Genomic DNA, 25,258 nt, shown 5'->3' with positions numbered 1-25,258 from the left:
AAGCTGCGACCTCGGTCTCCTGCCCTCGGACTGGGATTTACAGCATCAGCACTCCTGGTTCTCAGGCCTTTGGACTTGGACCAGAACTACACATTTTGTTTACCCATTCATCAGCTGATGGAAATTTGGGTTGTTTCCACTTCTTGGCTGTTATGAATAATGCTGCTGTGAACATCCGTGCACAGGTTTTTGTGTGGATGTATGTTTTCTTTTCTGGTATCACGCTTAGGAGTGGAATTGCCGGGTCAGAGGGCAACTCTGTTTAACATTTTGAGGAACGGCCAAACTGATTTCAGAAGTGACTGCACAGTTTTATATCCTCACCAGCAAAGTGTTAGGGTTCCAGTTTCTCCACATCCACGTCGACACTAGTTACTGTCTGTGTTTTTCATTGTAGGCATCCTTGTGGTTTTCTGTGAAGTGTATCTCACTGTGGTTTTGAGTTTGCGTTTTCCTAATGGCTGAGAATGTTGAGCGTCTTCCCCCCGCCACACTGGCAAATAGTTTGTTTTTGCATATGTTAAAAATTGAAATATGGTTGACATACAACATTATGTTAGTTTCAGGTGTACTAAATAGTTATTTGACATTTGCGTACATTATGAAATGATCACAATAAGTCTAGTAATCATCTGTCCGCATACAAAGTTACAATTAGGTTCATTGCTTGAGGTTCAGGGTAAAACAATTGGGTTATCTATATTCAGAAGTTGATAATAGTTCCTTTAGTTTGCTGTTAGCTTAAAATTTATCATGCTTTTTCCTGTGAGCCAAGATTTGTTCAGCATAAAGGAAGCCAACACTTTAAATCTCTTTTTAAACTACTTTTATCAACAACTCTTGGCGTGATGGTACATGTGTTAATTACATATTCATATTTACTTCATAAAATAATTCTGACTGAACCTCTTACTTTGTTAGCTGTTAATATATGTACATGAAAATTTAAGTGTCACATTTTCATTTTTAATGGGGGAAAAGGTACAATATACTACATTAAAGAAAAATTAAGAACTAAAATTACCTATTATCCTTTCCTCTTTGCATAAAATCTGCATTTCCAAAAATAACTTATATTTTAGATTGGTTGGGATATCTATCCTTCTATTGGTTTTGTAATCATGTTGTACCTCTAAAACAGTATAATCAGTGTTTCCTTATCTCCTGATATAAATATGAAAATAATGGTTTAGTTATTAAATTCTTTTGTCATTTCAGACAGTATGGAGGCAACTTTATGCTATATTGGGTTTTTTTGTTTGTTTTTGGGGTTTTTTTGCGGTACGCAGGCCTCTCACTGTTGTGGCCTCTCCCGTTGTGGAGCACAGGCTCCGGACGCGCAGGCTCAGTGGCCATGACTCATGGGCCCAGCCGCTCCGCGGCATGTGGGATCTTCCCGGACCCGGGGCATGAACCTGTGTCCCCTGCATCGGCAGGCGGACTCTCAACCACTGCGCCACCAAGGAAGCCCTATGCTATATTCTTTTAATGAATTTTCAGTGTCTGTTATCCTATAAAATTCAAGTGATATCTATTAGAATAACATCTACAGCATCTGCTCCTCTCCATTTAAAAAAAAAACAAACCTGACTTTAGAGAACTTAAAAAAATATTTTTTCTAGGTGATTAAGTATTAAATGTTAGAAATACTGCTTTGTCAGCAGTTATTGAGGCAAGAGAAGTAAATGAAACTATTTTTGGAAATCCCGTTTGTTGCTTAAGCACTCTTGCATGTATGAGCATGTATTCACAGGTCATAAGAGGTTCTTCTATGGCAGCTGTAGATGCGGTAACAGCAACAGAGCAATTTCCCTGCTCGTAATTCTGTCCTTTGTAAGAGCTTGTCATGTAATTGTTGACTTTACATATGCATTGAAGTAATAATGTTAATTTTTCTGCTTCAGTAATATGCATGAATAAAATATATTAGAAAAGCAGAAAACCTTTATAGCTCCTGGTAATCAAATTAGAGATTTGACAGGATAATATGGAAATACCACATGCTCACAGAGAAATCTTATTTTTTTAAAAAATAAATTTATTTATTTATTTTTGGCTGCATTGGGTCTTCTTTGCTGCAAGCGGGCTTTCTCTAGTTGCGGTGAGCAGGGGCTACTCTTCGTTGTGGTGCAGGGTCTTCTCATTGTGGTGGCTTCTCTTGTTGCGGAGCACGGACTCTAGGCGCGTGGGCTCAGTAGTTGTGGCTCGCAGGCTCTAGAGCGCAGGCTCAGTTGTTGTGGTGCACGGGCTTAGCTGCTCTGCAGCCTGTGGGATCTTCCTGGACCAAGGCTCGAACCCATGTCCCCTGCATTGGCAGGTGGATTCTTAACCACAGCGCCACCAGGGAAGTCCCTGAGAGAAATCTTTTGAAGTGATAACAACCTAAGATGATTAACAGAGAAAGATGTTTTGATGAGAGGAAATCTTTTTTTAGATTTAAGGAATATACAGTTGCAAAATGTTTAGTAAACTATAATTTTTTTCTTTTTAGTAAACTATAAGTTTTTACTTATGTGTTAATATTTTACTTTTGCAAAAGTTTTGCTTTTGGTAATTTTTTCCTTTGAATTGTATTTCACTCTGATAATCTAACAACAAGCTTCCTATTTAATGTATATTTGATGCATTTGTTTTTGCAGGCTATTTCATGGGGAGCAAGTAGTGACTTTTGTTTAGAAAATCAAATGATATTATGACATTTAAAAAATATTTTGTGAGCCCTGACCAATATCTGTAACTTGAATAGTCTATCAAAATTTTCCTGTCAAATTTGTAGCTATATTGAAGTTTTCAAGCTGGGAGGATGATTTTAAAAGTGGTAATAAATACAACTACCTGAATAACCGTGATTTTTCTCAGGTCTAGATAAGCCTTTTTTACCTCTTTTTAAAAATATTTATTTATTTATTTATTCATACATACATACGTACATCTTTATTGGAGTATACTTGCTTTACAGTGTTGTGTTAGTTTCTGCTTTATAACAAAGTGAATCAGTTATACATATACATATATCCCCATAGCTCCTCCCTCTTGCGTGTCCCTCCCACCCTCCCTATCCCACCCCTCTAGGTGGTCACAAAGCACCGAGCTGATCTCCCTGTGCTATGCAGCTGCTTCCCACTAGCTAGCTATTTTACATTTGGTAGTGTATATATGTCCATGCCACTCTCTCACTTCGTCCCAGCTTACCCTTCCGCCTCCCTGTGTCCTCAAGTCCATTCTCTACGTCTGCGTCTTTATTCCTGTCCTGCCCCTAGGTTCTTCAGAACTTTTTTTGGTTTTTTTTAGATTTCATATATATGTGTTAGCATACGGTATTTGTTTTTCTCTCTCTGACTTACTTCACTCTGTATGACTCTCTAGGTCCATCCACCTCACTACAAATAACTCAATTTCGTTTCTTTTTATGGCTGAGTAATATTCCATTGTATATAGGTGCCACATCTTTATCCATTCATCTGTCGATGGACACTTAGGTTGCTTCCATGTCCTGTAAGCCTTTTTTAAAATAGACATTTCTTTTCCAAGCACACACCCAGCTATTATCAAAGGTAAATGCCATGAGACTTCAAGGTCCATGAATCTTATTTGCCCCTTGCTCTACAGGAGTTTCTTGTATTTAAATTTTAACTAGTCTTTAGAACAGTTTCAATAAAGGTAAGTTACTTAATCCTGATGTGAATGTATATTATTTTAGGTTCTCATATGCAGTGGCTACTTTAAAAATTTGAAGGTTATTTCAGGCATTGGTTTGCATGGTGTTGTCTTTGAAAATCCCTTGTATAAAATTACCTCATATTAACTCTTTACAGATTCAGAAACTAGCTCTTGGTCTGAATATTGCATTGTACTCTTCTTTTTTTTCTTGAAAAATTAGGAAATACCTATAAAGTGTTTTATGTTACAAGGATTTACTGCCTAACATTGTTCCTTCCCCAGATTAGCCTCTCAATAAATGTCTACAAACACAGCCTTATTTTTTAGGTTACACAAAACCAAGATGGTAGAGAGTCCAAGTATATACATATATAGATTTTCCCAAAAGCCATCTAGTTTCTTAATACCACCTTTACATTTTGAATATTCCTAACTTTATATATATCATCACTGTGAGGGTGAGGTGGCCTTTATTTATTCACTTTTCTCCTCTTTCAACAGGGGGAAATGCAGTGTTGCCCTTCTGAATGAGACAGAGTCTGTATTGTCATATCTTGATAAAGAGGTAATTCACAATTATACTTGTTTTTGGTTTTCCCTCTATTTCATAAGAAGCCCATACTTTTGTATTATTTCTTCTTCTAACAAATTATTGTACAATGATAGCAGTATTATAGTAAAAGTATAATGACTGGACTGCATTCAGTTAATTTTATTTTTCTGGTTAACTGAGATAAAAGTTGGCAAAAACTCCCATGTCTGTCTGTCTCTTTTGCTTGGTAATGAAAAGCTTGTGAAGTATAGCACGTGATTTAGTTGGTAGTGGAAGAACTATTTTTGGCTTTATGAAATAAATGACTTCAGTATATTTGGTCCTCCTCCCTTTTTTTTCTTTTTAAATAAATAGCATTTCTTTTAGACTGTTTGCAGATGAGATTTTACCATTGGTGGTCTGCTTTCTTCCCTGGAATCCTAATAAACTTTGTCAACTAAAAATATTTTTTTCTGTAAACTTCAAGAAACATTTTAAACATTTTTAACAAGTTGAATTAGAGCAAGCACTTCATTGAAGGGAGGAAATTCTTGTAAGCAAGGCTATTCCACATTTTGTAGTTTTATGTGACTTTTATCATTTGTGTTGTGGAGAAAATATTTTACTATTGATAATGTTTCAGTATTTAAGCTTTATAATTACATAGTGTTTGTTTTCCCAAAATCTTTATTACACATAGGTTTTTTTTTTTTTTTTTACAGAATTAAAGGGACATTTTTTCTTTTTTTTTGTTTGTTTGCGGTACGCGGGCCTCTCACTGTTGTGGCCTCTCCCATTGCGGAGCACAGGCTCCAGACGCGCAGGCTCAGTGGCCATGGCTCACGGGCCCAGCCGCTGCGTGGCACGTGGGATCTTCCCAGACCGGGGCACGAACCCGTGTCCCCTGCATCGGCAGGTGGACTCTCAACCACTGTGCCACCAGGGAAGCCCTACTCTGTAGTTTTATGGTTTCATTATTGTGACATTGGATTTATTGCTTTATAAAAAGTAGAAGGAATTATGTTTACCTAGGTATTTTCTGTCTTTTCTTTTTTTTCCAGGATACTTTTTTCTACTCATTGGTCTATGATCCCTCAGTGAAAACACTGTTAGCTGACAAAGGTGAAATCAGAGTGGGACCTAGATATCAAGCAGACATTCCAGAAATGCTCTTAGAAGGTATGTTTTCCTTTGGGTTGCAAATCCTATGAAAACAAATGTACCTTGAAACTCAAATATTTTCCTCATATGGAAGAAACAACTTTCAGGCTAAAGTTTAAAAGTAACGGGCTCTTCCAACTTTAGAAATACAACAAACGGCAATGAAAAATAATTTAATCGATCAGTTATTCATTTTTTATTTCACACTTTCATGAGTTTTCTGCCTGTGTTTTTCTTTTAAATACAACTTTAAGAATGTTAGTGTTGTTGAACTTGTGTTTCAATGTGACACGCTCACGCCTTGAGATCCTGAGTGCCTTCATGTCATCTCTCTATGGTAGCCTTGCAATCTAGTGAACATTTACATTTTGGTGGGAATTTTGGCAGATCTGCGTAGTTTCTATACCAGAGAGATTCAGAGCTTTGCATTTTAAACACAGATCTTCCTAGCAAGACTTTTCTTTCTTCTGTCATAATTATATACTTTTAAAACCTTTATTTTCTGATTTCAAAAGTAAGACATTCTTACCATTAAAAAATAAAACACAAAGAAACGTGTAATATAGAAAATGAACACCACCCCCTTTCCTTCTTTCCAAACCCATATTTAATTACTAATATTGTTCAGGGTATTTTTTTTTTTTTTTTTTTTTGGTACAGTCTCTGGCTCATAACCCATTCAGGTGTGGTCTTTGTGGGATGGCAAGTTGCACGTTGCTCTGCAGTTGCTTCTTTCAGTTAATAGTGTATCTTTAGCATCTTTCCTGATGAGCAGAGTGGCTTTATTCTTTTCAGTGACTGTAGAGTTCTTAAGTCTGCATGGATGTGCCACAATTTATTTCCTTTACCAGTACCCTATTGACAGACTTTCAGGTGTTTACATTTTTTGATATTACAAATGATGCTTCTAGAAAAGCTTTACATATACTTACGCTGTGTAAATATTTTTCAAGCATAGCTCCCTGGAAGATATTGAAAATGCTTCTTTGCCCTTCAAAAAGGCTGTTAATTTTCATAGGAGTGAACCAAATGCTTCCACCACTAGATTATTAAAGAACCCCCCTTGCCCATTTTGTGATACTGTTGTCTTGGCTTTCATTTTTTTTGTTGTTTTTTTTTCTTTTTCTTTAATTTTTAAAAGTTCCGTTACTGCTCTTCTGTAAATTTCTTGTGTATTTTCTATTTGGTTATTTATATGTATTGGCAAGAGTATTTTGCATATTAAAGGTAAACAAATATAAAAGTATTTGCCCTTTGTCTGCCTCCTCACTTAAAAAATGTTAATGATTTTAAATTTGTTTTATTTATTTTTGTTATACAGAAATTGAGAATTTTTGTCATACAGAAGTTTAGAATTTATCCCTTAAGGTTTATATAATTAGCATTCTTTACCTTGCCTTACCTATAGGAAGTATATGCAGAAAAGTTAAATCAACTCAGGATAGAGTTGTGTTGTCAGTGTCAGTGGTGGGTAGGTGAGGTGGCTGTGAATAATAACAGGTTGCAGACTTCTGCATTTTCATGAATTCATTACAAGGAAAGGTCAGTCAGTAACGACTAAGCTTTGAGAACAGAATGCCACGTCTGCACTCATCTGTGTTTAGAAGTTTTTTTTGAAGAAATTGTAAGTAGTGACTCGGTTTATTATAGGCTGAGAGATTGCGTTTATTAGCATTCTGTTCTGTACAAACCATCTTTTCTTCCAGAAATAATTTTGGATGTTTTATAGTCCGTAATGTTTGATCTTAGACTTTTATCACTACATGTAAGTGTTCACTAAATATTTATTGTTTTATTTTTAAAAACACTTGATTTTTAAGTTTTACAAATAGTGCTGCATTGTATCCTTTATATAATGCATAATTTTGTACTCTGGATATAACTGGAAAATATGTTCCCAGAAATGAAATTACTAAGTCATAAGGCATGTGTTTCTGAAATTTTATACAAAATGGTAATTGTCTTCCAAGTAATTATTTACAGGTGTCTTTTTTCCTTGTTTTAATTAAGGTATAATTTATATGTAGTACATTTCACCCTCTTTTGTGACAGTTCTTTGAGTTTGGGGCAGATGTATACACTCTTAGTGAGATAGTTCAGCAAGTCCATCTATGCACAGGTCAAAAGCCAGGAGTGACCCTGGTGCTCATGTGTGCTTGTCGCCTGACCCAAGTTCTACATCCCCTAAGCAGCCCTTTGTTAACTCCTCCCTGAACTTTGATCTCTCCCCTTGTCAAACTCTGCAGACTGTGTCGTTCATGTAATCTTGTGTGCTATTTTTATTATTTGACTTTTAAAATTTTGGACTGCCTGAGCTGTTGATTGTGTGGTCCTCTCTCTCTTTTTCATAAGAAAAAAATTTATATATATATATAAATATATTTTATTGAAGTATAGTTGATTTACAATGTTGTGCTTTTTAATTTTTTTGATTTTTAAATTTATATATATATTTTATTGAAGTATTTTAATTTATTTTTTAATTTTAATTTATTTATTTTTATTTTGGGTGCGCTGTGGCTTGCACGATCTCAGTTCCCTGACCAGGGATTGAACCTGGGCCATGGCAGTGAAAGCTCCAAGTCCTAACCACTAGACCACCGGGGAACTCCCTAATTTATTTTTTTTATGTTTGGTTCTTTCTTGAGCACTGACATAAGCCTAGGTGTATAGAAAGCCTAGAAAATTTTGTGTATTGCTCATGTAAAGATAAATGCTGAACCAAGTAATAAAGTTGGGATATTTCAAGTAATGGGGGCGCATAAAAATCAGATCATGGAATCTCATGAGTTCCCACTTATCTGCAAAACTTTTACGTATGATATTGCCCCTGAAAAGCATAAAGCTGGTTAGAGTTAGTAATTTGGAAAGCATATCTACCTAGCTTAGAATTTACAAAATTATTTTAGGAAACGAAATCATATATAAAATGCAATAATTTATTCTACAGTACTTCTCAATAAGGATTTGAATTCTTGAGGGTAAGAACCTTGAGGTTCTTCTTCCAGGTAAAAGGAAAGATTCTTAACAGCTTGTGGCATTTGGGCAGTTACACCAGTTGTGACTAAATATTCATTAATATAATAGATCTTATAATTCATTAACAAGTATTAATTGCCTTTAACATTGCGTTTCTCTTAGTAGTCTTCCGGGTGGGTGGTTTACAAACTTTATTTAGGCAGTAGAACCCTTTCTTTTTACGCAGTATGACCTTAAATAAGAAAGTCAGGTTGTTGTGGGTGAAGTGGAAGAGAAGGCCCTGTTGAGTCTCTTGAGGTACCTTACTGAACCTTAGGATTCAGAGAATCAACTTGAAGGCCACTGTGCCGATTAGAATCCTGTCTCTTCATTGCACAGTCAAAACCCCCAGTCCTTGCAGTTAGAAGCGCTTATGATGAAGTCCCTTTGTAACATAGTATAACGAAGGGGCTCTACTGTTTTCCCTTTGCCTTTTCCCATTTTTTAAATCTTAAAATTTATTTTATTGCAAACAGTATGAATTGTGATAGAAAATGTAATTATATTGGAAACAAAAAGTAGTAGTCCCTCAGATCATCCCTTCGAACCCACTATTAACCACTGTTATTAATTTAACATGTTCTCCCAGACTGTTTGTTATATAAATATGTATAGAGATCCACGAAATTATGTTCTGTAGTATTCCATTGTGTGATAGATCCACGTTTATTTTATCTATTTATGTGTTTAATGGTCGGGTAAGTTTCCCCTCAGTTGTTCTTTAAAATTTCTTGGTTGTGGCAGGGTTCTCATGTCGATGAGATTTTTTTTTCTTACTGTCAAAGTTTATCATCAATTTGTCAATGTCTTCCTTTCCAGATTTCATTAGGATTCTGATTGAAATTGTATTAATATTAAGATTACTTTGGGAGGTGATTGATTATTTTATAATATTGGGTCTGCTTCTGAGGTTTCTGTTCTATTCCCCTGGTCTGTCTGTCTGTTCATGCTCTAGTAACCCATGTTTTAATTATAGAGGCTTTGTAGTATGTGTTAATATCTGGTGAGGCTAGTTCCCCTCTTATTTTTCCAAGCTTGACTAACACCAGAAAAAAAAAATCTTCCTTCCTGTTTTTATTGGGGATGCAGTTAATTTTTAAGTTAGACAGACATATTGATGATTTTGAAACATCCTATCCAGACACAAGGGATTCTTTCTCTTTGTTCAAGGCTACTTTTGGGTCTTGTGGAAGTTTTTTGTTTGTTTGTTTTGTTTTAATACAGATTTTATATATTTCTTGTTAAGTTTATTTTATTTAATTATTTTTTTTCTGGCTGCTTTGGGTCTTAGTTGCTGTGTGCAGGCTTTCTTTAGTTGCGACCAGCAAGGACTACTCTTTGTTGTGCGTGGGCTTCTCATTGTGGTGGCTTCTCGTTGCAGAGCACAGGCTCTAGGTGCACGGGCTTCAGTAGTTGCAGCACGTGGGCTCAGTAGTTGTGGCACGCGGGCTCTAGAACGCAGGCTCAGTAGTTGTGCTACATGGGCTTAGTTGCTCCGCGGCATATGGGATCCTCCCAGGATCGTACCCGTGTCCCCTGCACTGGCGGGCGGATTCTTAACCACTGCACCACCAGGGAAATCCCAAGTTTATAACTTGTTAGCTTTATTTATACGTGTTCATCTTTAGCAATGAAAAACATTGTGTTTTTCAACATAAATGAAAGTCACTTTGGGCTCTTATTTCAACTTAAAGCATTTAGCGTATCCAAAATGTTTTTTTCACTTGTAATCAAGAAACCAACTAGATGCAAGATTTAAAGAACCCCTTCTTCTAATTAGTATATTTTCTGGGAAGAAGGAGTAGGGTGGCAGATAGGTACTCCAGCAGTTAAACCACACTTGAAAAACACAGACACTGCCATCATAGAAACTTTCATACACAGCCAGTACCTGTTTGCAGGGGAATTAAATCATAGAAAACATCATATTCAAGAACAGATATTTAGGACTTGATGCAGTCTGTGCTTACTAACCCTTTTGATACTCTTGAGTGGGTACGTTTAGACCAGTCCCCACTCCAATTTGCATTGGCATGGGATGTAGAACTTGAATTAATATCCTGAGTAGGTGGAAGCATCAGCTCCATGCCAGAATATATTACAGTCTTGCTTTCTTTGTGAATGTGTCCTGATGAATTTAAGACATTGTTGTGGCATTTGTCTTGCTGGTGAATATTTCTTTTTTGTGGCTTTAGAATTTTAAAATTCATTTATGGCTACCCACCATCTAGCAAACTCTTGAGATCTGGAAAGATCAGTATGTAGCTTGCAAGCGAAGGTGAAGGTTTGTTTTTTAGATTTTAAATCTTTTTTGAGTTTGAATAACTACCTAGAGAATTTTCCATAGAAAAAAGGTGTCATATGTAGTAAGTTTTGAATTATTATTTAGCTGTATTGTAAAATTGGAATTTTAAGAAATTATTTACATATTAAACTTTGTAACTGTTAAAAGTATTATAACATTAAATTATTAAACAAGGGGGCTTCCCTGGTGGCGCAGTGGTTGAGAGTCCGCCTGCTGATGCAGGGGAAACGGGTTCGTGCCCCGGTCCTGGAGGATCCCACGTGCCATGGAGCGGCTGGGCCCGTGAGCCATGGCCGCTGGGCCTGCGCGTCTGGAGCCTGTGCTCCACAACGGGAGAGGCCACAGCAGTGAGAGGCCCGCGTACCGCAAAAAAAAAAAAAAAAAAAAAAAAAAAATTATTAAACAAAAATGACTTTGGATTCACAGTTTTGGGTAAAATCTGGCTGTACTATGTTTTAGCTCAGTTACCTTGGGAAAATTATTTAACCTCTCCAAGTTCCCATTTCTTCCTCTTTAAAAAGTGAGTAATAATGTATGTGCATACATCATAGTGTTGTGATGATCAAATGAAGTAATTCTTGTAAAGCATTTTTTATTTTTTAAAATTTATTTTATTTTTATTTATTTATTTTTGCCTATGTTGGGTCTTCGTTGCTACACGCGGGCTGTCTCTAGTTGTGGCGAGCGGGGCCTACTCTTCATTGCAGTGCACATGCTTCTCATTGCGGTAGCTTCTCTTGTTGTGGAGCACAGGCTCTAGGCACGCGGCAGGCTTCAGTAGTTATGGCACGCAGGCTCAGTAGTTGTGGCTCGCGGGCTCTATAGTGGAGGCTCAGTAGTTGTGGCGCACGGGCTTAGTTGCTTCGTGCCATGTGGGATCTTCCCAGACCAGGGATCAAACCTGTGTCCCCTGCATTGGTAGGGGGATTCTTAACCACTGTGCCACCAGGGAAGCCCTTGTAAAGCATTTAGCACAGCACCTGCTGCTCAGTGTTCGCTATTACAGTTGCTTCTCCCGGGCCACCAACTGTCTACTGCTCCTAATTAAGTAACTCCTGTCTGTATTTGGGAATTTAGGGTGTGTCTCTCTTTGAAAGTTAAAGAATTAAATTAGAATAGTCTCTTATGCTAAAATACATGCCTTTTAAACTTGAATTAGCTCATATACAGTCAATAGAAAAATGTCAGTATAGTGTGGAAATTGTCAGTTCATCTGAGGCTTTTCTAAGCAGTTATTCTCACAGATGAAGAGCGTTTAAGAGAAAAAAAACAGTATATGGCACATCTTAGAGTTACAGATAAAGGAATGAAAAATATCTTCCCCAGTGTTTATAAAAGCCTATACCCTAGATTTTATTTTTTATTTTGTTGAAACTACACAATGACCTACATCTCGGTGGAGGAAGCATAAGTCCAGGGTTTTAGAAGATAAAGGATTGACTGACCTTTGTGCTTGGTGCAAATGTCAGTGGAGATTTAACTGTGTTGGTATTTTTGTTATGATTGTTACTTTTTTTTTTTTTTAAGTGCTCTGGTTCTTAGGTTTTAAAAATTTTTGTCCTGTTTTTCCGTAGACACTATTATTTTCAAGTGTGTAATTTTGCAGAATGTGTTTTCCGCAATGTGGTAGATGTTAATTAACTTAAAAACACCAGACCATAACAAGTAAGTGTAAGCAGATATCGGCTGCAACCATGTGAGCGCAGTAGTTCATAACCCAGGGCAGTTTTGTCTTCCGTGGGACATTAGACAATGTCTGTAGACATTTTTGGTTGCCACACCTGGGTGGAGCGGGAGATGCTACTGGCTTCTAGTGGGTGGAGATCAGGACTGCTGCTGAGCATAGTACAATGCACAGGACAGCCCCCATGACAAGGAGTTGTTGGCCCAAAGTGTCAACAGTGCACACTGTGTACAGAGGAACCCTACTGTAAAGGGTTTTGGGGACATAGTAAGCACTAAATAAATGTTAGTTAATATTTACATAGTTATAGTAATATTTAAATTTTCAAATATGAATTATATTACCTGGTCTATTTCTGTGGTTTTGATTCTGTTTATTTTTGTGCCAGTACCACATTGTTTGATTACTGTTGCTATATATTATAATCCCACCCAGTTTGGAGGATCCTCTTATATTACTCTTTTAATAATGGTAATATTCTTTGATTTGTAGAGATTAATATTTGAATTATTTTGTGGGCTTTCAGAACTAAATTTTGTTAAATTTAACCTCAAGTACTTGTACAAAAATGACAGCCTTAAGATTTTAAAATCTTCTTTATTTAAGTCATGTTATGTTCTCTGAAAGTTTTGTAATTTCTTTATATAAACATACTTCCAATTTTGTTTCTTAGTATTTTATATTTTTGTTGCCATAATATATGTGATTTTTTTTTTTTTACATTTTTGTTTTCATTCTCTTTGGAATGCCATTGGGTTTTATATATTCATTTTTTATTGTGCCTTTCTTGTAATTTATTTTTAAAATCTATTTTTATTGAGATATAATTGCCATATAACACTGGGTATGTTTAATTTGTTGATTTGATTACATTTAGGTATTGCAGGTTGGTTACCACCATAGCATTAGCTATCTATTGTGTCATAATTATCACTTCTTTATTGTGGTGGGAACAAAGATCTAGTCTCTTATCAACTTTGAAGTTTATAATAACAGTATTGTCTGTAATCACTGTGCTGTGCATTAGATCTCCAGAACTTACTTACCTAGCAGTTGGAGCAACCCTTAAACAACCTCTCCCCATCCCCCTCCACCCCACCCCCTTTCCAGCCCCTGGTAACCACCATTCTGCTCTGTTTTAATGAGTTTGGCTTTTTAAGATTCCACATAAAGTGATATCATACAGTATTTGTTTCTAGTAACCTATTATCCTTTGATGCATCACTTAAAACATTGCCCAGAACTTTCAGAACATTAATAAAAATGGTGATAAATGGCAGCCTTCTGTGTTTCTGAATTAAATATAATATACTCTGATGGTTGTTACAGAGAAAATGAATTATATTTAGAACAAAGAATATTTCTAGTTGTCCAGCAAAGGGTCTATAGGATGACAGATCCATCCAGCCCTAGTTCTTCAGTCTTTGAACAATGGTCTGTGCTCTTTGAGGGTATACTGAAGAAGTACTTTGCCATTATTTTCTAGAAATCTTAAAGTATAGCTGAAGGATTAGGGCTAACACATATAAAATCATTGTTGAATCTACATTTCTTCAAAATGATGAAGAGGAACGTATGAAGCAAAAAATTGGATGCTATATATAATCGTGTAAGTAGTTGGTAAATACATTTGGTAGGAATTCACAGAGAGAGAGAGCTTCATGGGCTGGTGTGGGACTAGAGCAGATTGTAATTGCCCAGATTATCATAAATGGAGGAGGAAAGTGAGATTATTGCAGTGACTGGAATGAACATGACCAGAGCCTAGAATTCTTCTTGGTTCAGTCTTTGGCTCATACATTTCCCAAGACCATTCTACAGAGTGCTGACAGCTTAGTTGAGGCTTTCATTATACAGATTCCAGAGCTTCTTAAAAGTTTTTCCCTTGTGAAAAAGTGATTAAATTGATATAAATGTAATTATATGATATGATGAATCCAAAATGGGGAATTCCCTAGAGTGACTGTTTGAATAGAACATTCTGTATTCTTTTTATGTTCTTGTTATTTTTGTTCTCATCCCATGATATTGTATGTTTTAGTTGTTAGTAGAAATGCATTCAGGAGTGTTTTATTGTTTATAGCAAATTTATTTAGCATTCTTATACTGAATTATCTTTCCTCTGTATGCTGCAGAATGTATGGATAGGATTGAAGTTTATCAATTTAACTGACTTAAATTTGAAAAGTAAATATCAGTTTTACCCTTACATTCTAGAATATATAATAGAAGGGGCTTAATACTGAATAGCATCATCATTTCATCTTGTATTATTTAAAAATGCAGATAATTATTATTATATTTCTTTTCTATTTTACTATTTATCCTACTTAACATGTATTTCTTGGAGATACTGGGGAGTATAATTGTGTCATTTTCCTTTCAAAAGTTTCAGTTTGCAGTTTACAAACGTTTGGGTTTGTAAATGGTTTTTAAAAATGAACCAATTGAATCTTTTTTTTAACATCTTTATTGGAGTATAATTGCTTTACAATGGTGTGTTAGTTTCTGCTGTATAACAAAGTGAATCAGCTATACATATACATATATCCCCATATCTCCTCCCTCTTGCGTCTCCCTCCCATCCTCCCTATCCCACCCCTCTAGGTGGTCACATGCATTGTAAGCAAGAACAATGGAAAACGAAATCCTTTTAAACACTTGATATGTCTTTGGACTAGTACTCACTCTGGGCTGCTTGTGCTTCTTTATGTTGGGGGTGGCAGTTGACTTTTTCGTTACCTACCTGTCTTTGAACAAGGAGCAGGATGGGCAGGCCCCCTACCTGACGGCAGTGGCTGACTTAGGAGACTGCAGTTGGGCTGGCCGGTTCTGCCCTCCCGCTTTCTCCTTTTGAGCCTCAGTACCTGCTTGCTCCCATTCTAGGAGGGAACACATTAATAAGCCTATAGCCTGGATTCATCAGTCACCAAGGGATGTTCAGCCTCCTAGTATGTCAGTCAGTGCAAGAATCTCTGCCTGATATTGTAGATGCAGTGATCAAAACCAAAACATAGCCCAAACCAATTCCTAGCCTGATAGGAAATTCATAGCTGTAAATTGGAATCCAATCAACTCCCAAGTCTGTTTTCCATTACCATCTTTTATCCTAACATTGAGTCTTGCCTGATGGTTATATCTCCTCTTGAGACGTTCCTAAAACAAAGCATCCTGTATTATCCTCAGTCTTTTCCTCAACCTCTCGATTGTTTCCTTCTTTCTGTTAATGCCAACACTATCTATGTAGTTCTCAAGACTGGAAACCTACCCATTATACCAGTCTGTCTCTGTCATTTCTAAATATTCTCTCTTAGCTCTTTATTGTCACTGTCAATACCATGTCTCCCTGTCTGTATCATGTATCTCTGTAGAGAAAATTATTCCATTGCTAAGTGTTGGATGTGAAATTTGTTTCTGGTTTTGTCACTCTACTGCTAAAAAGGCAAGGGCTTATTACCTCCAAATAAAAATCTATTCAGAAAATCTGTGCAGAATCTTCAGTAATATTTTCATAACCCACTTCTTTTAGCTATCTATTCTCATTCCCCTTGACGTACTCCTGACAAAATTAGCTACTTTTCTACCACATCTTAAAGCCCCATGACTTTGTTCACATTCTCATTTCTTTTTTTTAAAATTTTAATCAATTCTTTTATTATTTACAACAGTCTTTTGATAATTTCTGCCAAATTTGTTCTGATATATTCTTTTTTTTAACATCTTTATTGCAGTATAATTGCTTTATGATGGTGTGTTAGTTTCTGCTTTATAACAAAGTGAATCAGTTATACATATACATATGTCCCCATATCTCTTCCCTCTTGCGTCTCCCTCCCTCCCACCCTCCTTATCCCACCCCTCTAGGTGGTCACAAAAAAATATGGAACGCTTCACGAATTTGCGTGTTGTCATCCTTGCGCAGGGGCCATGCTAATCTTCTCTGTATCGTTCCAACTTTAGTGTATGTGCTGCCAAAGTGAGCACCATTCTCATTTCTTACTTTAAGTTCTCTCCCCCTGCCAGTGCATTCATACCCTTCAGTTCTTAGCAGGAATGCCACCTCGTGCATGACATCCTTCCCTAACTAGCCTGAAATGATTTCTCTAATCTTCAGGATCTTATGGTCATATCTATACGTCTCTGTGACATCTGTTTCTTTTCATGTGTATCATAGTTATTTATGAGTAAGTTTTATCATAACTTGAGCATCTTTCTTTTCTGTCTCTGTATCCCTTAGTGAGGCTTGGGGCCTCACGCATACAAATACACAGGAAAGACATGTTAATGACTAAGTGAAGACATCATATGGTCGGTTTGGCTGTGTTATCATCAGCGTTCACTTTACAGAGTGTTCTACATCTGCTGTCTGATAGAATGTATGCAAACCATGTACATTTACCTTATACTTTTAATGCTTTGGTGACCTCAGTCATCAATCATATGTGACAATGTATGTGCCTTGTGAGTAACAAGACTCCATTTTCTTTGTTCTTGGACAGGAGAATCAGATGAGAGGGAACAGTCAAAATTGGAAGTGAAAGTTTGGGACCCAAATAGCCCACTTACAGATCGACAGATTGACCAATTTTTAGTTGTAGCACGGTGAGTATGGCACTGTGGAGTCAAGAGATGTCTTTTCTTTTTATAAAAGAATTTATAGAAATTTTATGAATTTTCCTTTTTTTGTGTTCTATTTTTCATTGGTTGTGTTTTTCTTTTTCTAACTGTGTAAGAAAGTCGAATATATATCACACCTCTTCCTAAATAATATGGTTTATTATCATTAGTTTCTGTTTTAAAAATGAAAATAGATTTATTAATTTTTACTGATTAAGAAAATAAATGCTCCTTGTAAAAAATGTAAGCACTACAGAAAAGTATAAAGTAGAAACTCAACACCCGAAATCCCATATCTTTAATTAAAGCAGTGATCTCCTTTAAGCTAGTCAGGGATTATTCAAGTGTCAGTAATATTGTGCTCCTCTAATTGCACCCACGTGTGAGTAATGTCTGTTGGCTAGGTGTAAGTCTGTCCTTTGAGAGTTCTAAGCCTGGCTCCCTAGCTGCCTTGCCCACCGCCTCACCCCCCCCAACCCCTTTTCTTGAGAAAATGAGTGGACAGAAGTTTATTTTTATTTTTTGAATTATAAAAGTAAGTCATGTTCATGGGGGAATTGCTGCAAAGTAAGTGAGATTATCATAGCATTGTAATAGCAGAAAAATTGGAAAAAACCTAAAAGTACATCAGCAAGCAGTTGATGAATGAATTGAGGTATATTTAGTAATGGAGTATTACTTTACAATGAAAATGAATGAATTAGGGCTATATGTAGCAAAGAGATAAACCTCAAAAACAGTGTTGAGTAAGAATACATACAGTATGGTCACTGATAAAAACATTTTACAATGTGCAAACAATTGTCTTATTTCATTAATGGGCATATGTATGCATATGCATATTATACATATATGTATGAGTTCTGGGAATGTGTATTGATAAAATTTATTTCCTTAAAAAAATGAACCAAGAGACTTCCTGGGTCCAGTGGTAAAGAATGCGCCTTCCCATGCAAGGGACGTGGGTTTGATCCTGCTCGGGGAACTGAGATCCCGCATGCCACGGGGCAGCTAAGCCCGAACGCCCCACAACTAATGAGCCCATGCACCTCAACTAGAGAGTCTGCGTGCCTCAAACTACAGAGCCCGTGTGCTCTGGAGCCATGTGCCACAGCTAGAGAGAAGTCCGTGCACCGCAACAAATAGCCTGTGAGCCGCAACAAAAGATCCCTTGTGCCACAACTAAGATCTGATGCAGCCAAAAAAAAAAAAGAAAAAAACAAATGTGGCAAAATGTGATTCAGTATTTTTATAGATTATACTCCATTTAAAGTTATTACAAAATAATGGCTATATTGCCCTGTGCTGTACAATATATACTTGTTGCTTCAAACATGGCAAAATATTAGAATGAGGTAGATTTGGACATGATTACAAGCATCTTCATTATATTCTCTAATTTTTTGTCGAATGTTTTTTATAATACAAAGGACAAAAGGGTCTTAGCCCATCCTTAGCACTGTTCATAGTGCCAGTCACCATGGAAGTCATACATTGTATCGGTGGGTAGGCATTTAGACTACAGAGCCCACACGCCTAGCCACTAACTGCTTAGATGAAGAGACTTGATATATATATACATTGTTGGGGAGGAGCCAGTCAGTGGAATAGAGGAGACTGAAGATTTGGGAGTGGAAATGAATCACTGGTGGAACTGCTGCCCTAGAGACTCCAGACAGGTTATCTGGATTTTGTATTATTTAGTAGATTTTGCAGTTTCAGATTTGATTTTCATCGTTTTTTTCCTTTTCCTGATTACGACGGGCCATGTTTTCTTTTTTCTTGAAGCCAGCATGAGAGGCACCAATGAGAAGCACCTAGTATCTTTTTCAATTTTTGTTTTTTTAAAAAAAATCTAAATACAAATTAAACCCAGTTAAGCACCACTGCACATCCCACCAGAATGGTTAAAATTTAAAAGACTGGGCTTCCCTGGTGGCACAGTGGTTACGAATCCGCCTGCCAGTGCAGGGGACACAGGTTCGAGCCCTGGTCCGGGAAGATCCCACATGCCTCTCAGCAACTAAGCCCCATGTGCCACAGCTGCTGAGCCTGTGCTCTAGAGCCTGTGAGCCACAGCTACTGAGCCTGCATGCCACAACTACTGAAGCCCATGCGCCTAGATCCCATGCTCTGCAACAAGAAGCGACTGTGGTGAGAAGCCCACGTGCAGCAGCGAAGACCCAACGCAGCCAAAAATAAAATAAATAATAAAAACATTAAAAAAAAAATTTAAAAGGCTGACAGTGCCAAGCACTGGTGAAGATGTGGGACAACCAGCACTCTCATATTCTGCTGGTTGTAGTGCAAGTTGGTACAGCTGCTTTAGAAAACTGTTTGCTGTCATCTAACACACATATCCCTTAAGTTTCACTCCTAAATATATATGCAGCAGAAATGCATACACCTGTGTGCCAAAAAGATACATATACAGATGGCAGTAATGGCACTATCCATAGTTGCCCCAGCTTGGAAACACATGTCCATCAACAATAGGGTGGGGGTGGGGCATCGTGCAAAGTAATGCTCACAGCAAGGAAATGAACGAACGCAGCTCATTCACAGCAGGCAGCACGGGTGAATCCACAGACATAGTTTTGAATAAAAGAAACTGGATATGAAAAGTGTGCATAGCATGTGATTCTGTTTAAGTTTTCAATTGAGCAAAACTAATCTTTGATGTTAGAATCTGGGATGCTGGTTCCCTTCCACTAGGAAGTAGTGATTGGGAAGGAACCCGAAGAGTCTTCTGGGTGCTGTCATGATCTGTGTCTTGACCTGGATGCTGGTGGCATGGATGCATTGACTTTGTGGTAACTGAATAGCTGTACAATGTGTGCTTTTTGCATGTGTTTTTATATTTTAATTAAAACCTTAAAAAAAAATCTCTTCCTCAGCTAACATGTTTAAAACCCAGACAACAAGCGGGAAGCCTTACCTTCATTTCACGCTTTATTTCTTTTTAATTAATTAATTTATTTTATTTTATTTTTGGCTGCGTTGGGTCTTCGTTGCTGCACACGGACTTGCTCTAGTTGCGGCGAGTGGGGGCTACTGTTCGTTGCGGTGCGTGGGCTTCTCATCACGATGGCTCCTCTTGTTGCGGAGCACAGGCTCTAGGCACGCGGGCTTCAGTAGTTGTGGCACGTGGGCTCAGTAGCTGTGGCTCACGGGCTCTAGAGTGCAGCCTTGGTAGTTGTGGCTCATGGACTTAGTTGCTCCACGGCATGTGGGATCTTCCCAGACCAGGGCTCGAACCCATGTCCCCTGCATTGGCAGGTGGATTCTTAACCACTGTGCCACCAGCGGAGGCCACACTTTATTTCTTGAAGTGAGGGTTCTCTGTGTATGGGAAGGCCTTCTAAATCATTAAATGAAAATGAGTGTTGTGGTAATTGTTTTTTGGGGTTTTTTTTGGAAATCTGTTATATATTGAGTCCTTGAAAGAAGAGGTTGCTGCAGTTGATGATATCTCATTTCAAGGAAAAAATGTTATTGGGATTTCACCGTTTGGGCTAAAAAAGTGGTCAGAACTTGCTTTGCAATAATAGTGAAATTCTGCATCAAATTTATTTCTCATTTTTTAAGCACATTTGGAAACCAGCTTCTTTATTCCATGGCATTTCATTATAGATCTTTCCCTTCTTTATGCCACACAAGCCTCTTTTTCTTAATTGTTTTAAAAAATATATTTATTTATTTATTTTGGCTGCAGTGGTGTTAGTTGTGGCATGCGGACTTCTTAGTTGCGGCATGCGAACTCTTAGTTGCGGCATGTATGCAGGATTTAGTTCCCCGACCAGGGATCGAACCCAGGCCCCCTGCATTGGGAGCATGGAGTCTTACCCACTGGACTGCCAGGGAAGTCCCTCTTTTTCTTAATTTAATTGTAATGACACATATGTGTAGTGAATTGGCTTGTCAATTCTTAAATCGTAAAGAAAATACTTTTTGTCTGATATTTGATTCTTAAACATCAAAGAACTTGCTTGACTTTTACAACTGTTCATTTGCTACCCAAATGTGTTTTTTGTAAAGATAAAAAAACAACAGTGCCTTAATCTTTCCTCTTTGTTTGTGTGGTTTATCCAGTGCCGTCGGGACATTCGCCCGAGCCCTTGATTGCAGCAGTTCTGTACGGCAGCCTAGTTTGCATATGAGTGCAGCTGCAGCTTCTCGAGACATCACCTTGGTAAGATGCTTTTTGAAATTCGGGGGTTATTATTTCTTCTGCTACTTGTTTAATTTAAAAGCCAATATAGCAATGTTGTAGACGTGAGGACTTCCTGGCTCTAAGCTCTGCTGACCGTTAGGTTGATTCAGCTTGTCTGGTTGATTAACTGCAGTGTCTCACTCCTAAGTCACCCCTTGTGTTTGTGAGCTGGGACAAGTAAGAATGACTATCACAGAGTAGGTACAAAATGATAAAAAAATATTTTGGGGAAAACAATTCAATATTCTGATTCATCTGTTTTCACTTTGGTGCTTTTTTGCTATATTCCATCTACACCAAACTACATAAATAGTTGTAGCTCACACATAGTGCTCTACAGTTTTTTTAAGTGAAAGTAGCCATCTCTTGAAACCATTGCTATAGTTATTCTGTTATCATGCCATTAGTCAGTATTAAATATTTAAAGTTTTTTTTTTTGTCTGTTCATTAGAAAGAGGTTCTGTTTTCTTAAATTATTTCATTGTATTATGGTTGCTATCTTTTAAGGCTATTTCCTTTCTTCCCTTGGTGATCAAATGAGGCTTCCCACGTTCAGCTTAATTATACCACTGATGCCTGCTGTGGCTGGGCATCGGGCTTGGCACTTGCTTCCTTCTCTGCACCCTCCAGCAAAGCAGACATGCATGTTTTTGCCTGTTGAAGTTCCTTAACTGTATTGATTGCCACTCCCTCTGAGATAGGCATGGTAGGATGCTCATTTTACAAATGAGGAAACTGATGTATGGCAAGGTTAAGTTGTTTGATATTCATTACACGTAATAAAAGTTAGCATTTTGTTTTCTGATGGAATGGAATACAATGATAGGTTTTATTACTTTCTCATTATATTCCAATTTGAAATGTTTTCCACAGAATATTTATCATGACAGTGTAAAAACTTGTAGTAGAATGCACAACAAATTTGTTTCTTATAATTCTTTCTTGTATTTTTGTACAGTTATAGATGATGATGAAAGCATTAATAGTCTATAGCCTTTAAGGAACCCTTTTCTCTATCCTTTCTCAAAGACTAGAATGTTGTTTATAGAAACAAGTTTTGTTCTCTCCGTTGGTACATTAAAATTTTATGAAAGTTTAGGGATTTCAAAATAGGTTTGTATTTTGGTTGTTTAGCACTTTTAGAGTGTTTTTTTTGAAGATGCAAGAGTACACGTGTCACTTTGTAACAACCTTAAATCCTGTCAACAGATACTTATGTGAACCAGAACTACATGGAATCTAATCACTACCTGTTTAAAAAATTTTTTTCCAATTCTAAAATTAGTGTATTCTTATACACTAAGAATTTAAAAAGTAAAGTACAGCAGCAGCCAAAAAAAAAAAGTTTTGTCCTCATCACCCAGAGTAGAATATTCTTACCATTTTATGTTTCCTTTCAGCCACTTTTTGTGCATTGCAAATAATATACTAGCAAATTACAGAATAGTACAGAAGATGATATAATAAAATAGTATGCAATGCCACCTAAAGCAGATGTTAACATTTTAGTTCTTTGGATTAAACAGATTTTCAACCACTATATATATATATATATATATTTTTTTTTTTCTTTGTGGTACGCGGGCCTCTCACTGTTGTGGCCTCTCCTGTTGCGCAGCACAGGCTCCGGACGCGCAGGCTCAGTGGCCATGGTTCACGGGCCCAGCTGCTCCGTGGCATGTGGGATCTTCCCGGACCGGGGCACAAACCCATGTCCCCTGCATCGGCAGGCGGATTCTCAACCACTGCGCCACTAGGGAAGCCCCCAACCACTATATTAATGATGAAATCCCTAATATTCTCTCCCTAATCCTATTCCCCATCCTCCATCTGTACCCCTGGCCCTGATCATCCCTGTCTCCTGACAAGAGGCAGCTACTATATCAAATCTGCTGTGTATCTAGTCTGTGTTTTTCTAGTTTTACTATGTATTGTTATTTCCAAAAACAACATGAACATTGTTTTACATGTGTTTAAATCTACTTTGTAACATTTTGCTATTTGCTTATTAGTGAGATGTAGCCATGTTAATAAATATGTACCTCTTTCACTCATTTTTAACTCCTTGGTAGTATTTGTAGTATTCTTTCACAAAATACTACACCACATTATTCTCTTACCAATGAACATCTGGAGTGCTTTAAAAACATTTTCCTTTGCTATTACCCATAATGCTGGAGTGGAAATTCTAACACATGTCCTTTCTGATCATGTGTGCGAGCTTTCTAGGCTGTAACTAGAATTGGAATAATTATTTGTAGGGTGGTGCTCATTTTCAGTTTGACCACGTGTTGCCAAATTATTCTGTTATATACCATACTAGAAATTTATAATCCCACAAGCAGTTAATGACTTTTTCTTTCTGCATCTATTTTCTTACATTGTCTTCAACACTTGGACACTTGGTATGTTCAGACTAAAATTTTTCACTAACCTGATGCTGCCTCATTTTAATTTGTATTTCCCTGATTACTTAATGAGGCTAAGCATATTTTCATATTGGCTCTTCAGATTTTTTCGTCTTTGTAGTTTAGATTCATGTATCCTTTGTCCATTCTTCACTTACATTATTATTCTATTTTTGTCTAATAGTTTTAAAGTTTTATTCATATTTCAGACTGTAAATATATCTGGACTTTATTTTTAAGAATGGAGTGAGGTAGGGGTCTAATTTTGTTTTTCTCCATATGGAAAATTAATTATTCCAGCACCTTTTATTGAATTTGTTGTTTCCTCATGATTTTGTAATGCCCCTTCTATCTTATTTCATGGTCCTAGATATGCTTAGGATTCTTAATCTATTCTCTTCTGTTTCATTGATCTGTTTGTCCCTGTGAAAGCACCACAGTATAATAAATTCCGATAGCTGGTAAGACAAGTTCCACGTCACTTTATTTTTAATATATAGTTGAAGTTATTTAAAATAGAGTTTTATATTTTGTCTCCCCTCTACCCCATGTTTTTCCTAACAGTATAACATAAACACTCTTTCATATAAGAATCTGCAAAGTTTTTTTCTAATGTTGCATGATCTTGCCTTGTATATACTGTTACTTATGTAGCCAGTGTCTTGTGACTTAACACTGTTCTTAAGAGATAATGCTTCCCAGATTATAAAGGGGGGTGCTATCTCTGTTGTAGTCCAGCAAATTCCCTCTACACTGAGGAGGTAGAGTGCAAAGCCTGTTCCTGAGATGGGATAGAGCTCTTGTGACAATTGGGGCTGGGATTTGCCTGAAGATGGGTCTGAGAGGTGAAGAGCAGGTGTGTTTGCTCTTGGTTCACAGCTGCAGCGACTCTCTGCTTCCCACTGCTGGTGACTGCTGGGACGGCGGATGGATTTCTTTTGGAAGAGGGCAGAGTCTTCAAGAAGCAGTGTTTGTTTTTGTTAGTGAAGGCCATTATAAAAGAAAAGTGTTTGTTTTTGTTAGTGAAGGCCATTATAAAAGAAACTTTTTTTTTTTTTTTTTCCGGTATGAGGGTCTCTCACTGTTGTGACCTCTCCCGTTGCGGAGCACAGGCTCCAGACGCGCAGGCTCAGCGGCCATGACTCACGGGCCCAGCCGCTCCGCGGCATGTGGGATCTTCCCGGACTGGGGCACGAACCCGTGTCCCCTGCATTGGCAGGCGGACTCTCAACCACTGCGCCACCAGGGAAGCCCTGAAAGAAACATTTTAAAGGGCATACAACCTTTATACCTTAATTGGTTTAAATATCATTTTGTGTGTGTTGTTTGTAATACTTGCCTATTATGCTCCTTCTAGTACTTTCACACCCTCCAGTGTTTCCGTCTCTTCTGTTTTAGTTCCTTTAGTACTTAGCAATTTGGAGTCACTTTTTAATTACATTATCTTAAATTATTTACTATATTATAAATTTTTTAAGCCAAAATATACTCAGGTTTAGGAAATTTTGTTTTGTCTTGTTTGTACACCTGGTTTCAGAGATAGGATTTGGATCTTAACTCCTGCTGAGGAGTTTTCTCCACTAGATTACCTCTTCTGTTTTATTCTTGTTAAAATGGCTTGGGTTTAAGTATCATTGTTGTCTGTCTTGGATCAGGCAGC

The 25,258-nt window shown here is 37.2% G+C and overlaps 1 protein-coding gene and 1 non-coding gene across 13 annotated transcripts in view; one reads left to right on the top strand and one right to left on the bottom strand.

Moving 5' to 3' along the window:
- MTA3 (metastasis associated 1 family member 3) overlaps positions 1 to 25,258 on the top strand; it is a 156,120-nt gene that overhangs the window by 62,805 nt on the left and 68,057 nt on the right. For all 12 annotated transcript variants that reach the window (XR_003434068.1, XR_003434067.1, XM_027113269.1 and 9 more), the window contains 4 exons: positions 4,162 to 4,225; positions 5,254 to 5,371; positions 16,860 to 16,962; positions 21,070 to 21,169. Coding sequence is in view for 10 of the 12 variants with exons in the window: in XM_027113269.1 (XP_026969070.1) it covers positions 4,162 to 4,225; positions 5,254 to 5,371; positions 16,860 to 16,962; positions 21,070 to 21,169 (385 nt within the window). In the remaining 2 variants the exon portion in view is untranslated. The remainder of the gene's footprint in view (positions 1 to 4,161; positions 4,226 to 5,253; positions 5,372 to 16,859; positions 16,963 to 21,069; positions 21,170 to 25,258) is intronic.
- Positions 16,235 to 16,344, bottom strand: LOC113624215 (U6 spliceosomal RNA). The gene has a single exon (XR_003434261.1). It is a non-coding gene; the product is annotated as a U6 spliceosomal RNA (small nuclear RNA).

The sequence above is a fragment of the Aethalodelphis obliquidens genome, unplaced genomic scaffold (assembly GCF_003676395.1).
Source record: "Aethalodelphis obliquidens isolate GAN/ISIS:26980383/991018 unplaced genomic scaffold, ASM367639v1 scaffold12, whole genome shotgun sequence".
NCBI lineage: Eukaryota > Metazoa > Chordata > Mammalia > Artiodactyla > Delphinidae > Aethalodelphis > Aethalodelphis obliquidens.
The sequence above is the reverse complement of the archived record's forward strand: the minus strand, read 5'-3'. Positions and strand labels throughout refer to the sequence as shown.